Raw genomic sequence first — 17,908 nt, forward strand, 5'->3', positions numbered from 1 at the left:
TGGAATATGACATAATGAAAACATGATACTGTGGCTTATTGATTACTGCAGGTCAGATGTCTGAATCATCTGCCAGGGGGAAATCAAACGTCTGGAGTCAGAAGGGATTAAACAAACTGATGGACACAATTAAAGATAATAAAGTGATGATGCTTCCATCATTTCTCCCTTCTTGTCTTTTTGCTTCTTTACATAACAGCAATTCTGTGCCTGACCGGTGAGGGGCAGCAGCCGCTCCTGATGCCGAAAAGTAAACACACTCTCTCTCTCAGTCAGGACAGTCTGAGCAGGGAGTTGAGGTGGGAGTGGAGGGGAGGGGAGGGGAGTGGGGTCTCCTGCCTGATCCTTTGTCATGGGAAGACTTTACTCTGCAGTTTCATACAGAGGGAGCGGAGGACTTGAGCTTCAACAGTTACAGACATATGCCCCCCCCCAAAAAAAAGAAAAAAAAAAAAAAACGGCACAACTATGTGTGTGTTAGTCGCTCTCAGATCAATTCATCAGTTTCCTGATCGATACAATCGGTGATGCTCCGGGAAAAATCACACGGCCGCGTCTCGTTAAACTTGCAGCACTGTCAGAGTTTACAGCAGCGGTAACGCTTAGGTAAGTACTGAATGAAATACACAACTACAGAAATGGCAGGAAAAATCAATTGAAAGTTTTATGGGGTTTTTTTTCTTTGTATCTCAGGCAAATGTAAATGTGTCGAGGTTAAGAGCCAAGAGATTGAATTTTGTTAGGAGGATAAGACGCTGTGATCTCCACTGACTCAACATGCCCGCAAACACAACCATTTAAGTAAAAAGCCATCACTGGTTATGAGCAAGTCTTCAAACTGTTGATTACAACCTCGTGTGTGTGTTTGTGTGTACAGCATGCATATGATTGAATGTGTATAAGTCGTTGGTATCTGGTGCTGAATCAGAACATAGTAAAAGCAGTACAGTGATTTTAGAGCTGAAAGTAAGTTAGTAACAAATTGTTCAAACTTCTTTCTGGTGTCTTAGAGACCAACAGATTAATTAAGAAAGGAACCAGAAGATTAATCCAAAATGAAAATAATCATTAGTTGCAACCCTAATTGATTTTACCTTTTCTAACCTCTGTGGTTTCCTTTCTGAATTAATTTCTTCTCATGGAAATAATGAGTGACCAGCATCAGCTTGAACCTCATGCAACGTGAAAGAATTTATCTGCAGAGTGTTACCATTCCTCAACCTGTTTACATCTCGCTGTGTGTTTATGATCTTACTACCCTGCCGGCCTATAGTCTGGCTGATGCAGTAAAAACTCTTGCTCATGACATGATCTTGGGGGGGGTTTGCCCCTCTTTTCTCGAGAGCTCTGGAGAATGAACTCATGCTGATTGATTGTGTGACTGTAAAAGGATACCCTACTTCCTGTAGGCCCTCTCTCCAGACAGCAGCACCAGAGAATCTTGGATCGGCCATCTCTGTCGTTCTCTGTGGTGTGTGTGTGTGTGTGCGAATGCGTGCGTGTGTGTGTGTGTGTGTGTGTGTGTGTGTGCTGTCTGTGGATTCAGGAAACTGTAACGTCTGACTTTTTAAATCCCTCTATTGCAACTCTGGAACCTTCAATGTCCTCATTCAGGGGAGTTATGACGTTAGGTATGTGCACCTGAAGATGTATTTCTTAGTTTTATTTGCTGTATTTATTTCTTTTAGCTGTCATTGTTTTTTTTTCCTTGAGTAGAGAGTAAGACTTTCTCTTTCTGTTGTTGGACACTCAACATCTTCACTGGAAAAACTGGTGGTTGAACACTGCTAGCACTGTTTTTATAATCAATCATTCTATTAGTTGTCTTTTTGATGAGTTGAATAATCAATTACTCAATTAATCAAGAAATATGTAATTTAATTAATTAAAATTTCTCACTTTGTCTGACAAACAGTCAAAAAGTCCAAAGTATTTCAATTAAAATAATATAATATCATGAAAAGGAAGCAACAACTGAAACTGTGAAGCTGTAATCTGCTAATATTTTGTATTTTGATATTTACTAATATACTAATAATTGTTTTGTGTTATTGTTTGAAACTGTAATCACTCTTCTGTCAGAGGACTAATAATTTTAGCATGAGCTACAGGACATGTCAGGTCCTCAAGCAGTTATCCGGCCCTAACCTCTAACTTTTCTTCAATGAGTCTGGGGCTCTGAGGGAATACTTTCAAGGTCTGCTCATGAGTTTGGGGCTAAAAGATTGATTATGGCTGAGTTTTAAGACTGGATTTTTATTGGTAACACAGAGCAGGGCATAAAAAACTTTCCTCTGGATCTGTTTTCCTACTCAGTCTTTAGGAAAGTTTTTTTTCTTCTTTCCATTTAAATATGCACATCTGAAATATCTGCTTGAATTGAGGCATTGTTGTTTTGAGTTTTGAGGGATAAGTTGAAGGGCCACAAGGCATGGACTCAACTTCCTGTGATGTCTGCATTGCTCTTGTTTGATTGGAAGATGCTACTATAATTTTGCAGGAATGCTATTGCAGGGTGTCAGGAAGGAAAGTTGAACTTATGGTTACATACAGTTCATATTTGTATTCCACTGGGTAACATTAGGATGAATCTGTTTTATACAAGGTATAATTCTGATTCCCTTCCCTTTCTTCTTCTCAGGGAACAAAGCACACAGCTGAATCCTGCGTCCTCAGACTGAACCAGAGAAGGAGGTCAGTGTGATGAACAGCATGCTTCCTCAGAGGAGTATGGTCTCCACACTGGGCTACGGCTCAGGTAAGACAACATTCAAGAACTATTTTTTGTTGATATTATATTGAGATGATATTTTGATTTATTTTTGATACTGATCACTTTGATTGTGCAATTCAGCATTGATCTAGTTTATATGTTCCTCGTCTAATATTTGATTAGATGGCCCTTGAATTAAATCTATCCTCCACCTTTGTTCAAAGAACAGACAGCTAAATGACAGTAAACTCAGATCATTTATGCTGACCAGCATCATGTAAGCCTGGATTCATTTTGTGTTGGTTTATTGAGTTATTTGAATAACTTCCTTAATCTGGAAGCCAGAACAGGCTTGGAACAGACTTCTGACCTATGTTTTGAATAATGATCAGCAGAAAGAAAAGGCACAAAATGCAGAGAATTTTAGCTCAAACTGAGAAGCACAGTCGCATTACAGGTATTTGTATCTAGACAGAGGAATGTACCAGCTTTATTCCTTGTCACAATTTTAAATGATGGTCTAGGTCTTAATTAATAATAAAAAAGAGTTTTATTCAGCCCAGCAAACTTTGCCATTTGAAGGTGCAGAATGAATTTGTGGGGGAGATTTTATGCCAATGGAGGTGGGCATTCTGTAGTATCACATGAACTCTGTAATTATATATTTATTCACTGTCCAGTCACCCATGACTCAGGGCACCGTGCTCACACTGCTTGCCAAGATATTTGGATGTCCTCAGGCTTTTTTTTTTGCAGTCGAGACTATGATGCATTCTGGCTTGTCTTGGTCCACCAGCATTCTTCCATTTTTAGAAGAAGCCTAACCACTGATTGAGCCCATGTTTGTATTGGGCTGAGAACTGTATGAGCGTACATTCTTCACTGGTTTCCCCCCCTCCTCCCCCTTACTCAGCACATGTGTGACAGCACTTCTCTTTGCTGAGCTGGTGCTTATTAAAGAAGTTACATTAAACCTGAGTCTGTTATATAGTCCAAAGAGAGACAGGATGTCATGCTCTGTCAACTTTCTGTCCTCTACAGACTGTGTGAAGATTGAGCACAGCAGCAGTGGCTCAGTGGGCGGGACTTTGCTGAGAGGCTCCCGCTCCAAGGCAGAGTTACAGGATCTGATGGAGACGCTGCAGCGCAGGAAGAGTGCTCTGGAGGCCAGCCTGAGGGCAGCTGAGTGCAGCCGCAAGTACCTCAGCGTGCCCTCACCTGTTGGACCCCAATCCACCAGGACACTATCCATCCTCAGTAATACAGATCGCCCTCCGTCTGCCTCTAGAAACTTCTACATGACCAGCAGCAGCGTGCCTCCATCACCTCGCCAGGGTGAACGCCAGCTGAGCCCTAATGGCTTGCTCCGTCATTCCCACTCTCGCCACCAGTCACAGGACAGTCTGCTCCTCTCTAATGCAGTAGATGGAAGCTCTCTGCTCTCCTCTTATGGGGAGCCCCTACCTCGTTCTCCCAGGGTCAAAAGTGGAGCAGCCAGCGTGCCGTCCAGCCCTCGCATGGGCCGCAGGCTCTACTCTCAGGGCAAAGCTGGAGGAGACTCCCGGCAGAGGAAATACTCCACTGGCTCCCTCAACAGCTTGGGGATGCATAGCCGTTCTCTGCCACGGCTTCACAACACAGCAGACCCCCCTGCTCTGTCGCTCCCATCACGCCACTCTATGGGTTCCCACAGAGGAGTGGGGTCAGCAGGGCCGCGGCGCAGCCTCTCATCTCTGGAGCAGCCACCAGATGTTACTGTACCAGCCAGCATGCCCAGCACTCCCAGGAGGGCCAGTCTGGCCTCTCTAAGCTCTCTGGGTGTAGAGCTCGATGGGACAGGCTTAGATCTGGGCTTCGGAGAGAGGAGGTTGTCCTTTGGGAAGGGCGGGTTGAGTCCAGGACAGAGAGTCGGCAGCATCAGCTCTTTGAATGGCAAGGAGGAGCTGAGAGACTACCACCAGCACCAGAGAGATGAGCGACTCAGGGAGCAGAAAGTGCAGAGATTGGTGAGTTTCTTTTTGACCATGGTTTGTCCACTTTTATATAAATTTAACAGTTTTTTAAAACCTTATTTGAAAATATGAAAGTTAACAGTAAAATAACTAATTTATGGTTCAAAGAGTAATTATGAATCCCTTGTCTGCAGGAATGCCAGCGCCTGGAGACCATTTTGAACCTATGCACTGAGTTGGGTCAGGTGGAAAGAGAGCCAGCGGGTTCAGCTGTTTCTGACCTGCAGAAGATCAATAAGGAGTTGGAGAAATTGCAGGTGTCAGATGATGAGTCAGTGTTCTCTGACTCTCCTGGCAGCCCTGCTCCAGATGGCTGCTTTGGGGCCAAAGCCAGAGATTTCCAACTCTCTGATGAGCAGCAAGTTAACCAGCGTCAGCAGGGCGGCTACAGAGAGCCGAGGTCCCATTCACCAGCTATCAGCCTGAACAGCAGCGCCCCCTCACCCTCCACCCAACATAGAGTCAAAGTAAGTTTCACCATGCCTCATAAGCATTGGGCCAGGAGGATGAAATTGAATAATGACAAATTGTAAAGAATGGGGAGGATTTTGTTAGAAATGGGTAAACAAGTCAAGTAAATGTTTTTATATAGCCCCCAATCATGAATCACTAATTCTCAATCACACAGAATTACATTTTAAGTTGTCTGTATGTCTTTATTTCAAGTACTATATAACCTAGTAAATTCTGAATACAGATATCAGTATATTAATATTGTATATTAGAGTCTATGTATTGTAAATTGGCTAATACATTTTAAAACAGAGTAATGGCTAGAGAGGCATTAATCAATTTTTTGGGTTGGGACAGAAGAACACCGTGACAAGCTAACATGACACACCCACAGTGCTGACATATTTATTAGCTAACGTGTTAGCAAACAGTTGCCAGCAGATAGAGAGCAACATGAGCTTCATCTGAAGTCTTTTGTTTGGCCACTTGACGAATGTAAGTCTAATATTCACTCTGTTTTTTATCGCTGTTCCCACACCTATATCCACCAACCTTTGACAAAAATATCTGAGTGTTTAGCTGTTAAACACTCCACTGTGTACTGTACACTAGCTAGCAGTTGCTAACTTAACTAGTTGCTTTTGACCTGTCACAGCAGGAGAAGCACAGATGTTATTAATAACAGTAACGATGGCTCTGTTCTATTCAGGTGTCCCAGTAAGCAATGAAAAAAGCAATTTGTCCACTCGCCTACGTAGCACCCTCACAAATTCTCACAATGGGGCAGCAACTGGTACTTTCTGATAACAATCTCACAATGCTATGTGCTGCATTTTATAAATGTGGAAAATTACTGTTCACTGCTCACTGTAGATGAAACTACTGAGTGACTATTGTTTAGGGAATAGTGAGTGAGATGGTGAATGAGGGAATGATTTCGGACCCAGCTTGTGTTACAGTGAGCCACCATGTGCTTTTTCTACTGTGATATGTGAAGAAGAACTGTGAAAAAGGTTTCTTGTCTGTGGATTTGTCATTGCAAACAGCCCCTTTCACAGTATTGATAATCATTTTATTCACTCTTATTATAAAGATATTGATAATTGGATATTTAATGCGTGGCTATGGTGTTTTAATTTTGCTGGACATAGTTAAATCATGTGTCTGGCTGTAGAACATGAAGTATTGCACTACCTGGACTGAACCTTTTGAGTATCTGCCCCAAGTCTATCCACATCATGTCCTTGACTTCTCTCAGTTACTTCCTGCTACAGAGTGAGTGTTTAAGTACATGAAGAGAAGACCCAGCTGTGGTGAAGAACTAATGGGTCCCACCCCTGCTGTGGAATGCAGTTTATCTGACTGCTGATCGCTTGTTTATCTTTGTTTGTTTACCTGCTGTAATATCAGAGTAAATTCTTTCCATTTCTAGGTTAATTTTCATTCCCCTTTCCATATTGCCACAAAACTTCATTTTAAACTCTAGATTACAAAGATTACAAAGTTTTTAGCATAAATAAATGTGTCAGTATGTGGGAGAAGAATCTTTAACGGGTCTAAAATGTTTACAACTTATATATATATATATATTGGTGCAGACATTTTTCCCCTAAATTTTAAGGGTTGTCAGGGTTGAAGGGGTTAATGTTGTCCAAAAAAACCTAATCATCCTATACACCATGATGAATTTTGTCTTATATTTGGCCCAAACTGAATTTGTGTAGATGAAAAGTGGTGTCATGTGTCGCATGAAGCTTTTTTGCAGCTCTGAGTCATACACTGACGGCTCATCCATGGCATGATGGTTGCATACTGTGTGTACCTTCCACAGCATTATTCAACACATAAACACTCGATTGAGGTAGATTCCTCAAAATCATTGTGCTGTTAAGTGTGTGTAACTTGCAATTAGCACATTTCCTGTTTATGTGGGTTGTTCAGACACATAAACAGGGAAATCACAGTTTCACAAGACCTCCTCACAGCTTTGATGTTACTACAATTCGACCTCATCTGTTCTCTCATCAACATTTTGAATGCATTACAGTGGGGAGCCTTGCCTCACACACTGAGAAATGAATGAACATGTTTGATTTACAAATATAAACATACCAAAAATATTAAAATAATTTAATACTGTGATTCCAGCTTCCTCCTGCACCGTCTCAGTCCTAGTGCCGCTGAGTTACTGTCTCTGTAAAATCTGTAAAAAATCTTTTTTTCCCCCACTACAGCAGTAACAAGCTAATGGTGTGTCTGGTTTTAATGAAGAAGTCCTAGTTTTCTTTCAGCACTCAACCATTGAAACTCTTCAAGGAGGGGGGAACAGGAAATGACTTTATCCCACGGAGAATTAGTGTGTGTATGTGTGTGTGTGCGTGCGCGTGCGTGTGTGTGTGTGTGTGTGTGTGTGTGTGTGAGAGAGAGTGTGAGTGGAAGAATGTTAGTGTATATGCATAGCTAAGACATGCGTTTTTCCAGATGTTTTGAACTCGATACTGAGGCTTAATGTATGGAAGACCCTCTGAAAATGAAAATGTATGTGAAAGATACAATTCTCAAACACACCCAAAGTTTATGGAAATTAAATTTCCTAGTTAGGACCATCATTTCTTCAGCGTGTCAGTTGTGACAAAGGTTTACAGGCTCCAGATACCCTCCATCGCATCTCTTGCATTCCTAAGAGCAGAGCTTGCAGGAAGACAGAGAGCTCACAACCCGTCTGGGAAGCTATAAATCCTAACCCTGCTGGCCACATGAGCCTCCGAAAAATCCTCTTTGCTCCTTTAAAGAAGAATACCTGAGTTTAAAGGATCTCTTCAATGCTGCCACATATGAGTATGAATGAATGTTTGCTGGATGCTGGTAGATGGTGCAAAACGTGGGAGTGCTTTGGCGTGACTGGCAGTGACTGGAGTGCGATTGGAGAGATTTCCATTACACCAAGCAGAAAAGAATCCTGTTGTCACTGATCCAGCTTTGGATGAGTTAGAACAGCAGCTGCTGTCGTCTTATTAGACAATCGACTGGCTGGCAAATTATTTTAACAACACACGGCACTTTATTCAAGAAAACTTGAAAAGTTTTTCATGTTATAAACTTGTTGTTGATTTTGATTGAACATACAATCACCAAAAGATGCGACTGCCAATAGGGATTTTCGCGTAGTTAGATCTGTGTAACGCTAAGTCTCCTGTAAGGCAAAGCATTTATATGAATTCCTGATGTCACTACAGGCCTTGGAGAGTGTGCAGCTGAAACAGGAAGTAACGCATATAGAAGAAGAGAGGATTCAAGTTCTGAACAACATAGAGGAGCTGGAGCAGAAGATCAAAGACCTGGACAACCAGATGGAGGAGTCTGTCCGAGAGGTAGACAACAGAGTACAGTACATAAACACAACTTAACAGCCTGGCAGTGTTTGTTCTTTTTTTGCTGTCAGATAAACGAATGGATTATTGATCCCTTAAGAGTGGTGTGTTCCTCCAGCTCACCACAGTAAAAGCTGAGGAAGTGAGCTGCTTGATTCGCCATGGAGTTGCAGCCATCAGAAATCAGAAATGCAGTAAATGCTCTGAATAAAATCAATCCGGGTTTACTAATCTGTGCTTCTGTTTCCTGCAGATGGAGGTGGAGTGTGCTCTGCTGGAAGGGGAGCAGGAGTCCGAGATGGGCCAGCTGCAGAGGGAAAAGGAGCTTCTAGACCAACTCAAGGAAAAGATTCATAGCATTGAGAAGACGAGCCACACTGAGAAGTCACAGGTAAAAATGACCAAAAATTACAAGCCATGAATGAATTTTTGGGGACGGGTTTTAGGCAGACAAAGCCAACAATTTGAGATTACCTCGCATCTCCATTTGTAATTCGGCTTGCATTGGTCAGAGATAATTAAGGGGAATGCTGTCATCAAGAATTGGGGCCACAGACACTCATGCCAACTCTCAGGGATCAGTTCAGTTCAACTAAAGCTTCCTCTAAAATGGCTTCAGTTGCTTATCCTTTAAAACAAAACAAACAAATTATGTTTCATGAAGGAAATGCTTAAAACCCCAGACTCAGGGAGGTCATCACAAATGAGATCTGCAAAGCAGCTTATAACAACTTCTAAAAGACCCCCACCATAACTGTAAAAGTGTCCAAATGTCCAACAGAAACTAAATTTAAAGGCATCTCCAAACAAAGTGATTGAAAGGATGTCTTTCTGCATTTATTTATTTGACTTTCCCAAGACTCCTCAATCATCTTTCTCTATTACCTCTATCATCGTTCTTGACCTTGTTCTCTGTAAATCTGGATCCCTTCCTTTATGTGTTGTCTCACAACATGTCATTCTTGTCATTCACAACTTCTGTTTTAGCCCTGGTATCCCTTGGACCCACATTTGGGAAGAGGTCCAAATACTGTAGTTGCCATGTGTAAAAAAAAAAAGAAAAAAGAATTTGTACATCTGACTCCAATTTGGAAAAGTAAAATCACCTGAAACCTCACATCACTTGGAAGGACATGCAGTGTTACATAAATAGCATCTATTCTATAACACGCTGAAGAAGATGGCCAGTCAGATGCTTAAATCCTGAATGTTAATTAGTGTTAAATACTGAAAATTTCTCATTTATTTATGTTCTTCTACTTTGTCACTGAGGTGTTGTGTGTGTGTGTCTGTGGCGTCTCTCAGGAAGCTAAGGAGCAGACAAAAAGTTTGGAGGATTTGGAGTTTCAGAAGCTGGAGAGAGAAATTAATCAGGACGAGGAAAAAGAGAATCAGAGCCAAGAGCTGCTGCGAGAAATCGCAGAGTGCCAGCGTCTTACTGTCACACGCAAGGTACAGTGAGTGAGGTTTTATGAATGTGCATGGAGCTTGTAGTGCATGTATAACAAATGCAGTTAATGCTGGCACTGCATGACTGTAAAATGTCTAATTATCACCCACAGGGATATACAGTACAAATACAACTGTGGGTGTGCACGTAAACCATGTCAATGAAGTAACCAAACCAAATTTTGACAGGATTTGAAGTGTGTACTGTTTCATAGTTTAGCTACAGTAGCTCTTTAGTATTAGAGTGGACTCTTCAGTGCATGTTCAGTGACACAGACAAAAAGAAGCACCATTTTTTTATTAAAAAAAAAAACAAAACAGAATTTATCAGAATTTTCATTTGAACATTTTTGTAGTGATCATTTAAAATTTTCTTTTTCTTTCTTTTTTTACATTCTGGTTTGTTGTCATTAATCTGACTGCAGGTTGTGCATGAAAATAAAGCTGCAAATTGTGAGATTTGCAACGCAAAGCATGAACTAATAACAAGAAACAGCAATACCAGCAATGGTAAGCATGCAATAGCAATATCTAAGGCCTGAAGAATGAAGTGACTTCTGAAGTCGAGGGTAAAACCCCAGAGAGAGGGCAGAAACAGGGCGAGGATGTTTCATTGCTTCAAAATAAAACACCTCTGCAGTATCTGCTAATGTCACAACATTACTTTGCTTCATACTTTGTGAGAGTTTCCAAATATTGTGCAGTGAGACTGTGCTGTCCTGTTCTCAAAGGAAAGACTCATGACACTGAAGAAACAGTCCTCACAGATCACCTTACAGGCTCAGCAAGAAAGAGAGAATTTCCAGAGAGAAAAGAACAATTTGCTTGTCATGCTGCAGAAGGTAAGAGATTTTTTTGCATGCTGATATTATAAATATTTGATTTTATTTACTTGAGGATCCTATCGTGATGTCTACAGGAGAGAGACAAACTGGTGTCTTTGGAAGGAAAATATGCAGAGTTGTCTGAGGGGCAGACCTTCACGAACATCCCTGTAGCCATCAAAGAGGTAGGAGCCAGTTACAGTTACGATAGTACTATATATCTTATACATCTATGTATCTAATACTATATCCAGCAGCAGAGCTCCCCTGTGTCTTTAAGCAAAGCACATCAGACAGTGGATGAACCAAAGTTTCAGTGTCTCTGAGGAGATATCCTGTTATTTTTATCCTTTGTGATTCCTCTGATCTCTGTGATCACTGCAGCACTTGCACTCTCTGAAGGAAAGGAGAAGAAGCAGCAAAGAAAACTCTTCCCACCCGAGTGACAGCCTACCTCATAAGAGGAGCCAGCAGCTCCCCAACTCTTACGGCAGATCCTTGGGACGAACGCTCCCTCCCAAGGTTTTTACTTTTTTCAAAGATGTTAACCAGCTCCAATGATTCCTTTAGCTGTTACTTTGAGGTTCTTTGTTACATTACTGATCATTCTGTTTTGTGCCTCTGGAGTCATCTTAGCTGGACACCCACTTCTAGAGAGAGTTGTAACTAAATTATCTTCATTTATTGACAGTGTGTCTGACTGTGGACTGATGAGTATCTAAACTCTTTGAAATGACGTTGTCACCATTTCAGCTTTATGCAAGTCTTCTGAGATCTTTCTTGTGAAGTGTTTTTTTATAAGTCATAGTAGCTCTAACCCACACCACCAATCCTGTTTCATTGATTAGCTTTTGTTGATGTCATTAACTGAGGGATTCACATACTTTTTCCAATGTGAATGTTTGAATTCTGTATTCAGTATGATTTGTGAGTGATTAGTTAAATTAGATTGCGTTTGTTCATTATTTGAACTTGGATGAAGATCTGAACATATTTTAGGGAGAATCGACACATAAATGGAAGTAATTCCAAAGGGTTCACTTACATTTTTCTTGCCACTGTAATGGTGCACATACTGATCCTGGACTGCAGAGCAGGGGATTTCATTACCTCATTATTTCCATCCAGAAACATTTGAACTTTTTTGTCCCTAGAGGACGGTCCACCCAAGCAGGAATTCTCAGTTAGTCTTGCAACACCCATCCAGCTCATGGAGTACTTTGCTAGTGAGAAAGGTTTGTAGTTGTGTGAAGGTTGTAGAGCCTGGTCCTGACCACCAGGGGTGCTCCTGTATTCCTCCCCAGGCTCATCTGCCTCTGTCCCAAAGCTCCAGCTGTGGCAGCGTCATCCCACAAGGCTTCAGCTTCTCCACCCGGGACCTGAACACCCGTCGCCTGCCCAAGAGTGAGTACCCGACTGTTGCATCTTGTCTGCGTCACCTCAGGCTGTATGCATGTATCCGGACAGGTGATGCCGTGGTGATGACATAATCTGTGGCACTGCACAAAGTGAGCTACATTTAGTCCAAGTGGAACATCTCAACAGAAGTACTGCAATTTATACAAGATAGAAATTTTTTATTTTGAGGCAAATTTTTTGTTTGCACAGCATGCTCAAAACAAGTAGCACATGGAAAATATCTCTATTGGAAATGGCAGTATATTTCATTTGATAGGTCCAATTAGTTTGTTTTTTTGTGAGGATTTAAAGTCATCAGAATTGATCACTCAAGAAAAGCATTTTTTTTAATATTATAGCATTTGAATTTAACAAATTTAAGTTTTCTTTAAGTCTTCTTTTGTACGCAATCACAAAGTCTTTTCTGAAGATTGAAGGAAAAGATTGAGAAACTACTCTGCTTCATACAGTAGAGCGTGAATTAAGAATTAAATGCCTGTATCCTTCTCCAGCTTGATGGATTGCTGTTACTTGGCCCTGTTGCTGCAAACAGATTATATAAAATTATGATTACAAGATGCTTGGCCAACTAGTTAATGAATTGCAGCTCTATTTTTGTGATTTGGTACTTACATGACATTAGATCATGCATACTGAGGGTATTTCCACTTTGTTGCTGTAATATTTTTCTTCTGTTAGCAGGCAACAGCCATGCACACATGAATGAAGACAGACAGAGAAGAAGTGATTTCTGCAGCAGGATGGTGTCAGAGCCCAACGTGTTCCTGGACTCCTTCTCCTACCCGGACAACAGCCAAGCCTCGGATACCGTCAGTGTGGACAGCTCTGACAGCCTGGAGACCAGCTTCTCCGCCTGCTCCCCGGACAACATCTCCAGGTTAGAGACGAACCACGATGATAAACAGATGAATGGTCACACTGAAGAGTTTAGACAGCGAATATTTGTGAATTAGATGATGGTGAATTGTACTTTTTGAAAAGAAGTGAGACAGACAAAAGAAATGAGAGGAAAAAGGCTGAGGAAGACATTTAGGACAGAAGAGCGAGCAGAAAGAGGAAATGTTTTTGGCTGTAATTCACAGTCCTGTGAGAGACAAATGTTCACATGATGTCATGATGTCAAGCTCTTCATCCTCTTACACAGACGGTTACATATACATTAGCAAGTGCAGCCTTTGTGATGGTGTTCATGGCGATGCTGGCACTTTGTCATGTTTAAGCGGGCTCATGATTTGTTAGGGAAGTCCTACCTCACAGTGATATAAGAGTCACCCTTTTTCCTGCAAATTTAAACAAAGACCTGAAACTAAACTATCTATATATTCATGACCTCCGCCAGAGAGGTTATGTTTCCACTCATGTCTGTTTGTTGGTTGGTTTGTTTGTTTATTTGTCAGAAGGATTGCGCAAAAAATTCTGAAACATTTTGCAACCAAACTTGGTGGAGGGGTGGGGCATGGACCAGGGAAGAACCCATTCGATTATGTTGCAGATGCGGTTAAAGGAGTGGATCCAGGAATTTTTTTATCACTTTCCTAAACATTTGTTTGACATTTTCCTAAATTTCTCAGGAAATAATATTTTGATCTTGATGTAAAAAAAAAAAAAAATCAGACACGTTGATGGTGTTGAGATCTACGAGTTTGTACAATTTGGTACAGATACAGATAATAATCTGGAGCCACTAGATCCAGATCTGGTGGAAAAAAATACTGAATCCGCATTAAACGCAAGGTTGAACTTATTTATAATAGTAAGTAACAGTGCATATGGCGGCAGCAGCATTTAGGAATGCCTACATCAGTATTTCACTGAATATGCAACTAATAAAAATTACACAATAACAACAGCAGCTGCAACATAGCGATGGGACAATTCATGCAGCTGTATGAATTGTATAATGCTGATAACATCATTTCACACAACAGGTAATAAAAGCTGTCCTGTGTAAGAATTAAAGACAATAAGTAAATAAAGCTTTACATGACGGAGATATGTGCTCTACTGAGTGTCATTCTTGTTTTAAGTGAGGTATTTGTACAAATGAGTTGAGTCTTCTTGTGTGTTCCATTTTCTGTCAGTGCTAGTACCTCCAATATGGCGAAGATTGAGGAGATGGAGCGTTTACTCCGAGAGGCCCAGGCTGAGAAGCAGAGACTCCTCGAGCATCGGGTAATGTGTCAAACCTAACCAAAACTTACTGTAAATAGACGTGTGTGTTTAATAATGGATGTACTTAACTCTGTGTGGCATGTGCAGGAGCGTGAGATGGAGATGCGCAGACAGGCTCTGGTGGAGGAGCGGCGAAGAAGGGAGGAGCTGGAGAAACGACTGCAGGAGGAGACAAGCAGGAGACAGAAACTTGTAGAGAGAGAGGTGAAGCTCAGGGAGAAACAAAGATCACAGGTAATCAGAATAACTGACAAGAAGAGGTTCAAATCTTTTTTTTTTTTCACTATGAGCTTCATGTGAATACTTTTTGAACAAAGCAGCATCACAATGTTTACATCTGTAATCTAATTTCATTGCTTGTTTCCATAGTCCCGTCTGTTGACACGCTACCTCCCTGTAAGGAAAGACGACTTTGATCTTCACGGCCACATTGAGGCAGCAGGACACAACCCAGATGCCTGCTTCCATCTGGCCATCACTGATAAAACCTGTCGAGGCTTCCTGGTCAAAATGGGTGGCAAGATAAAGACATGGAAGAAACGCTGGTTTGTCTTCGACCAGAATCGCAGGACACTCACCTACTTTGCAGGCGAGTACTTCATCCTTTCAGTTCTCTGTTGTAAACGTGCAGTTTGAAATGTGAGACAGAGTTACTCCAACCATGATGTCATTTTAAAGCTATGCCGAGATACTTAGGACGCTGAGAACGAGCTTTGATCACAGCGTTAACATTTCTGTTTATATTCTCCGCTGCAGACAAACATGAGACCAAAATGAAAGGAGTCATTTACTTCCAAGCCATAGAAGAGGTGTACTATGACCATTTAAAGAATGCACACAAAGTAAGTCCATTTATGTGCATGCGTGCGTGTCTGTGATTGTTACCACGTGGCAACGTCTACACATGTGTCATTTTATTTGAATATGTTGACATCTGTTTATCTTCTGCTTCTCTCCCTCCATTTGTCTTTCTCCCTCCCACATGTGCATCACCCCCCCCCCCCCCCCTTTATTCTCTATTATTTCACTTTTTTCTCAAAATTACATTCACTGGCGCACCCAAGAGCCCCAACCCCTCACTGACATTCAGCGTGAAGACCCACGATCGGGTTTACTACATGGTGGCTCCATCCCCCGAGGCCATGCGTATCTGGATGGACGTTATTGTTACAGGTGCTGAAGGACACATGCATTTCATGGTGTAACTGATCCCAACAGATCAGGGCCCACACCACTACATTTCTTTGGTAAACATTGTGTCACAGCATGAGAGGATTTACGGCACTCTGCTCGTATCAAACACGTTGTGTAGAGCCGAGATGGATGTTCATCAGGTGAACAAAAAATTTACTTCTGTTTAAACTTGTAGTATTTGTAGCCTACAATGACAATTCATGCTCAGAAGCACACTTTAATGTATGTAGGATGTAATCATGTATAACAAATGAAAAGAATTGATATACAGGTTTCATAATTAAGCTATGTAGTGTATTTTTTTATTTGTTTATGTAGCATAAGTGGCTGAATCATTACAAAATCTTGCAACAATTTAGCTGTTACATTTTCCAATCTCTGCTTGTCTCACACTCTCCCAGTCATGTTTAGCTTTTATTCAGTCAAAACTCTATCAGGGAAGCTATTAAATGATCGGCTACACTTTCAAAATGCTGTACTCACTGATGCAGTTTCTCTATAACAGATGCATATCTGTCAAACAGCTTTCTATAAACTGCAGCCTTCTGTAATTTTCTTATCCCCACTTTTCAAACCAAAGTTCATGTTGTAGGTCGACCTCTGTTTCATCTCCTTCCTTCCTTTCATTCCCTTCTCTTTTTTTCCTCTTTGACTCCATCTTCTCAGTATTTCCACTTCTTAGTCAGACTGAAATTTAGCTCCTTTGAACATCAGTGTATCAGTGGGTCACAACTTCCTGGCGATCTTTTCCTAGATTAGATCACCACATCTGTATTTGTGGTTGCTAGAATGCACATTTTTTTGTTAACTCAGATTTATTATTTCTATATTGTCACTAATATTCCAATGTACTTTGTGTGAGTTTTATGTCACATTTTTAACTCAAGCATCTTGATTGCTGCTGCCAGACTACCAGCATAAGCTGCTCTTGTCTGCTTATTTAAAGCAGGGCTGAATGTCCACCATTAGTATTCCTTGAAAACTAGATATATCTGTGTTTGCATCATTTTCATTCCAGCGAGCTTTGAATCGTGATTTTCTTCACACATTGAAATTTAATTTGTGACTGAGAGATTATTACAGGCACTTTTTTACATTTTATTATTATTAATTATTTGTAATTAGTGGCAAATATTCTACTCATTAAATTAGAAAATGTTCCCAAATCACAATGGTACCATGTTTCATACCTACCACTGTGCAACTAGCTCCTTCTATCTATAGTAGAGGCTGCTGACCTGATAAAATGAGGTCATATTGTGCAGCAGTGATGCTGTATGTGCTGCATCACCCGCATGTTCCTTATACTAAAGCATTTCATTATGTTTTTTCACCAGCAGAGGTCGTGCGTGCACAGTGGTTGCACTGGAATGACGTAATGCTCAGGCTGGCTGGTCCATAGTCACTTAAATAAATGAGCAGTTACTGAAAGAGCAGAGCCTCAATGATCCATATTTTCTAATGCTCATATATCAGATATGAACATTTATCAGCACATGTATACCAAGCTTAAGATTTGCTTTTTGAAAGCAAATCATCATGTGTAGGAGGAACACAAAATTATTTTTTACAATTTTGTCTTAAATGTGTTATTAAATCCATATATTTAATCTGTATATTCACTGAGTATCTACACCAGTCTGACTGTGTTTGATAATGAAAGATCACTTTAATGTCGAGTGACCAGCGCTTGGTTCACAGACTTCAGGGCTCGCTGTTTGTCTTGTGCTGGACCGGTGTTGGTTCACTCAGCCCTGCAGAGTGCTGATCAGGCTGCAGAGCCGACAGTGTTGCAGATGAGCTGTTGTCTTTGATGGATGCTTCTCAGTAAACTGATGTATCCATCAGGTAAACATCTCATCCCTAAACTGTCATCCACTGAATGAGATACACAAGCCTTGAAACCAAACAAATTTCCACATTTATATATATATATATTTTGAGAACATTTAATATTTGATAGTTTGTATGATTTTAGTAGACTCTATGCTACAGGTTTTTATACTCGACATGTGTCATGAATAAATAATTTGGATTATAAATGATTTCTCTGAAATGTTATGGTTACTTATTTTGTCTGTTGAATATGAACATTATATTTCACAGGGCTGTAAAAATCTGTAAAACAGTGGACGAATACATGAACTCTTTCCTTGCTGTGGCACTAAAAGGGAGCTTTATAAATCCCGACATGGCATAATAGTATGGTTTCCCATGGATACTGGGCACCATAGCATTATTTCCACACTGTTGTAATGTATCACCATGGGAATCGATGGCCTTATTGTATAGGGCTGAACA

The 17,908-nt window shown here is 40.8% G+C and overlaps 1 protein-coding gene across 2 annotated transcripts; it reads left to right on the forward strand.

Annotated features, from left to right (window-relative positions):
• Positions 1-328: 328 nt before the first annotated feature.
• On the forward strand, positions 329-17,652 carry phldb2a (pleckstrin homology-like domain, family B, member 2a). 2 transcript variants are annotated; one of them, XM_056397108.1, is made up of 17 exons: positions 329-606; positions 2,642-2,758; positions 3,755-4,719; positions 4,860-5,192; positions 8,415-8,549; positions 8,803-8,940; positions 9,855-10,001; positions 10,730-10,840; positions 10,918-11,007; positions 11,207-11,344; positions 12,127-12,226; positions 12,920-13,118; positions 14,323-14,413; positions 14,501-14,647; positions 14,783-15,002; positions 15,170-15,255; positions 15,478-17,652. In XM_056397108.1, exons 2-17 carry the CDS (start codon positions 2,704-2,706, stop codon positions 15,616-15,618), a joined length of 3,096 nt encoding a protein of 1,031 aa, XP_056253083.1. In that variant the 5' UTR covers positions 329-606; positions 2,642-2,703; the 3' UTR covers positions 15,619-17,652. The 2 variants fall into 2 exon arrangements, with proteins under 2 accessions (XP_056253083.1, XP_056253084.1); XM_056397109.1 differs by having other exon boundaries at positions 12,923-13,118.
• Positions 17,653-17,908: the final 256 nt, after the last annotated feature.

This window comes from Seriola aureovittata, chromosome 15 (assembly GCF_021018895.1).
Source record: "Seriola aureovittata isolate HTS-2021-v1 ecotype China chromosome 15, ASM2101889v1, whole genome shotgun sequence".
NCBI classification, from domain to species: Eukaryota; Metazoa; Chordata; class Actinopteri; order Carangiformes; family Carangidae; genus Seriola; species Seriola aureovittata.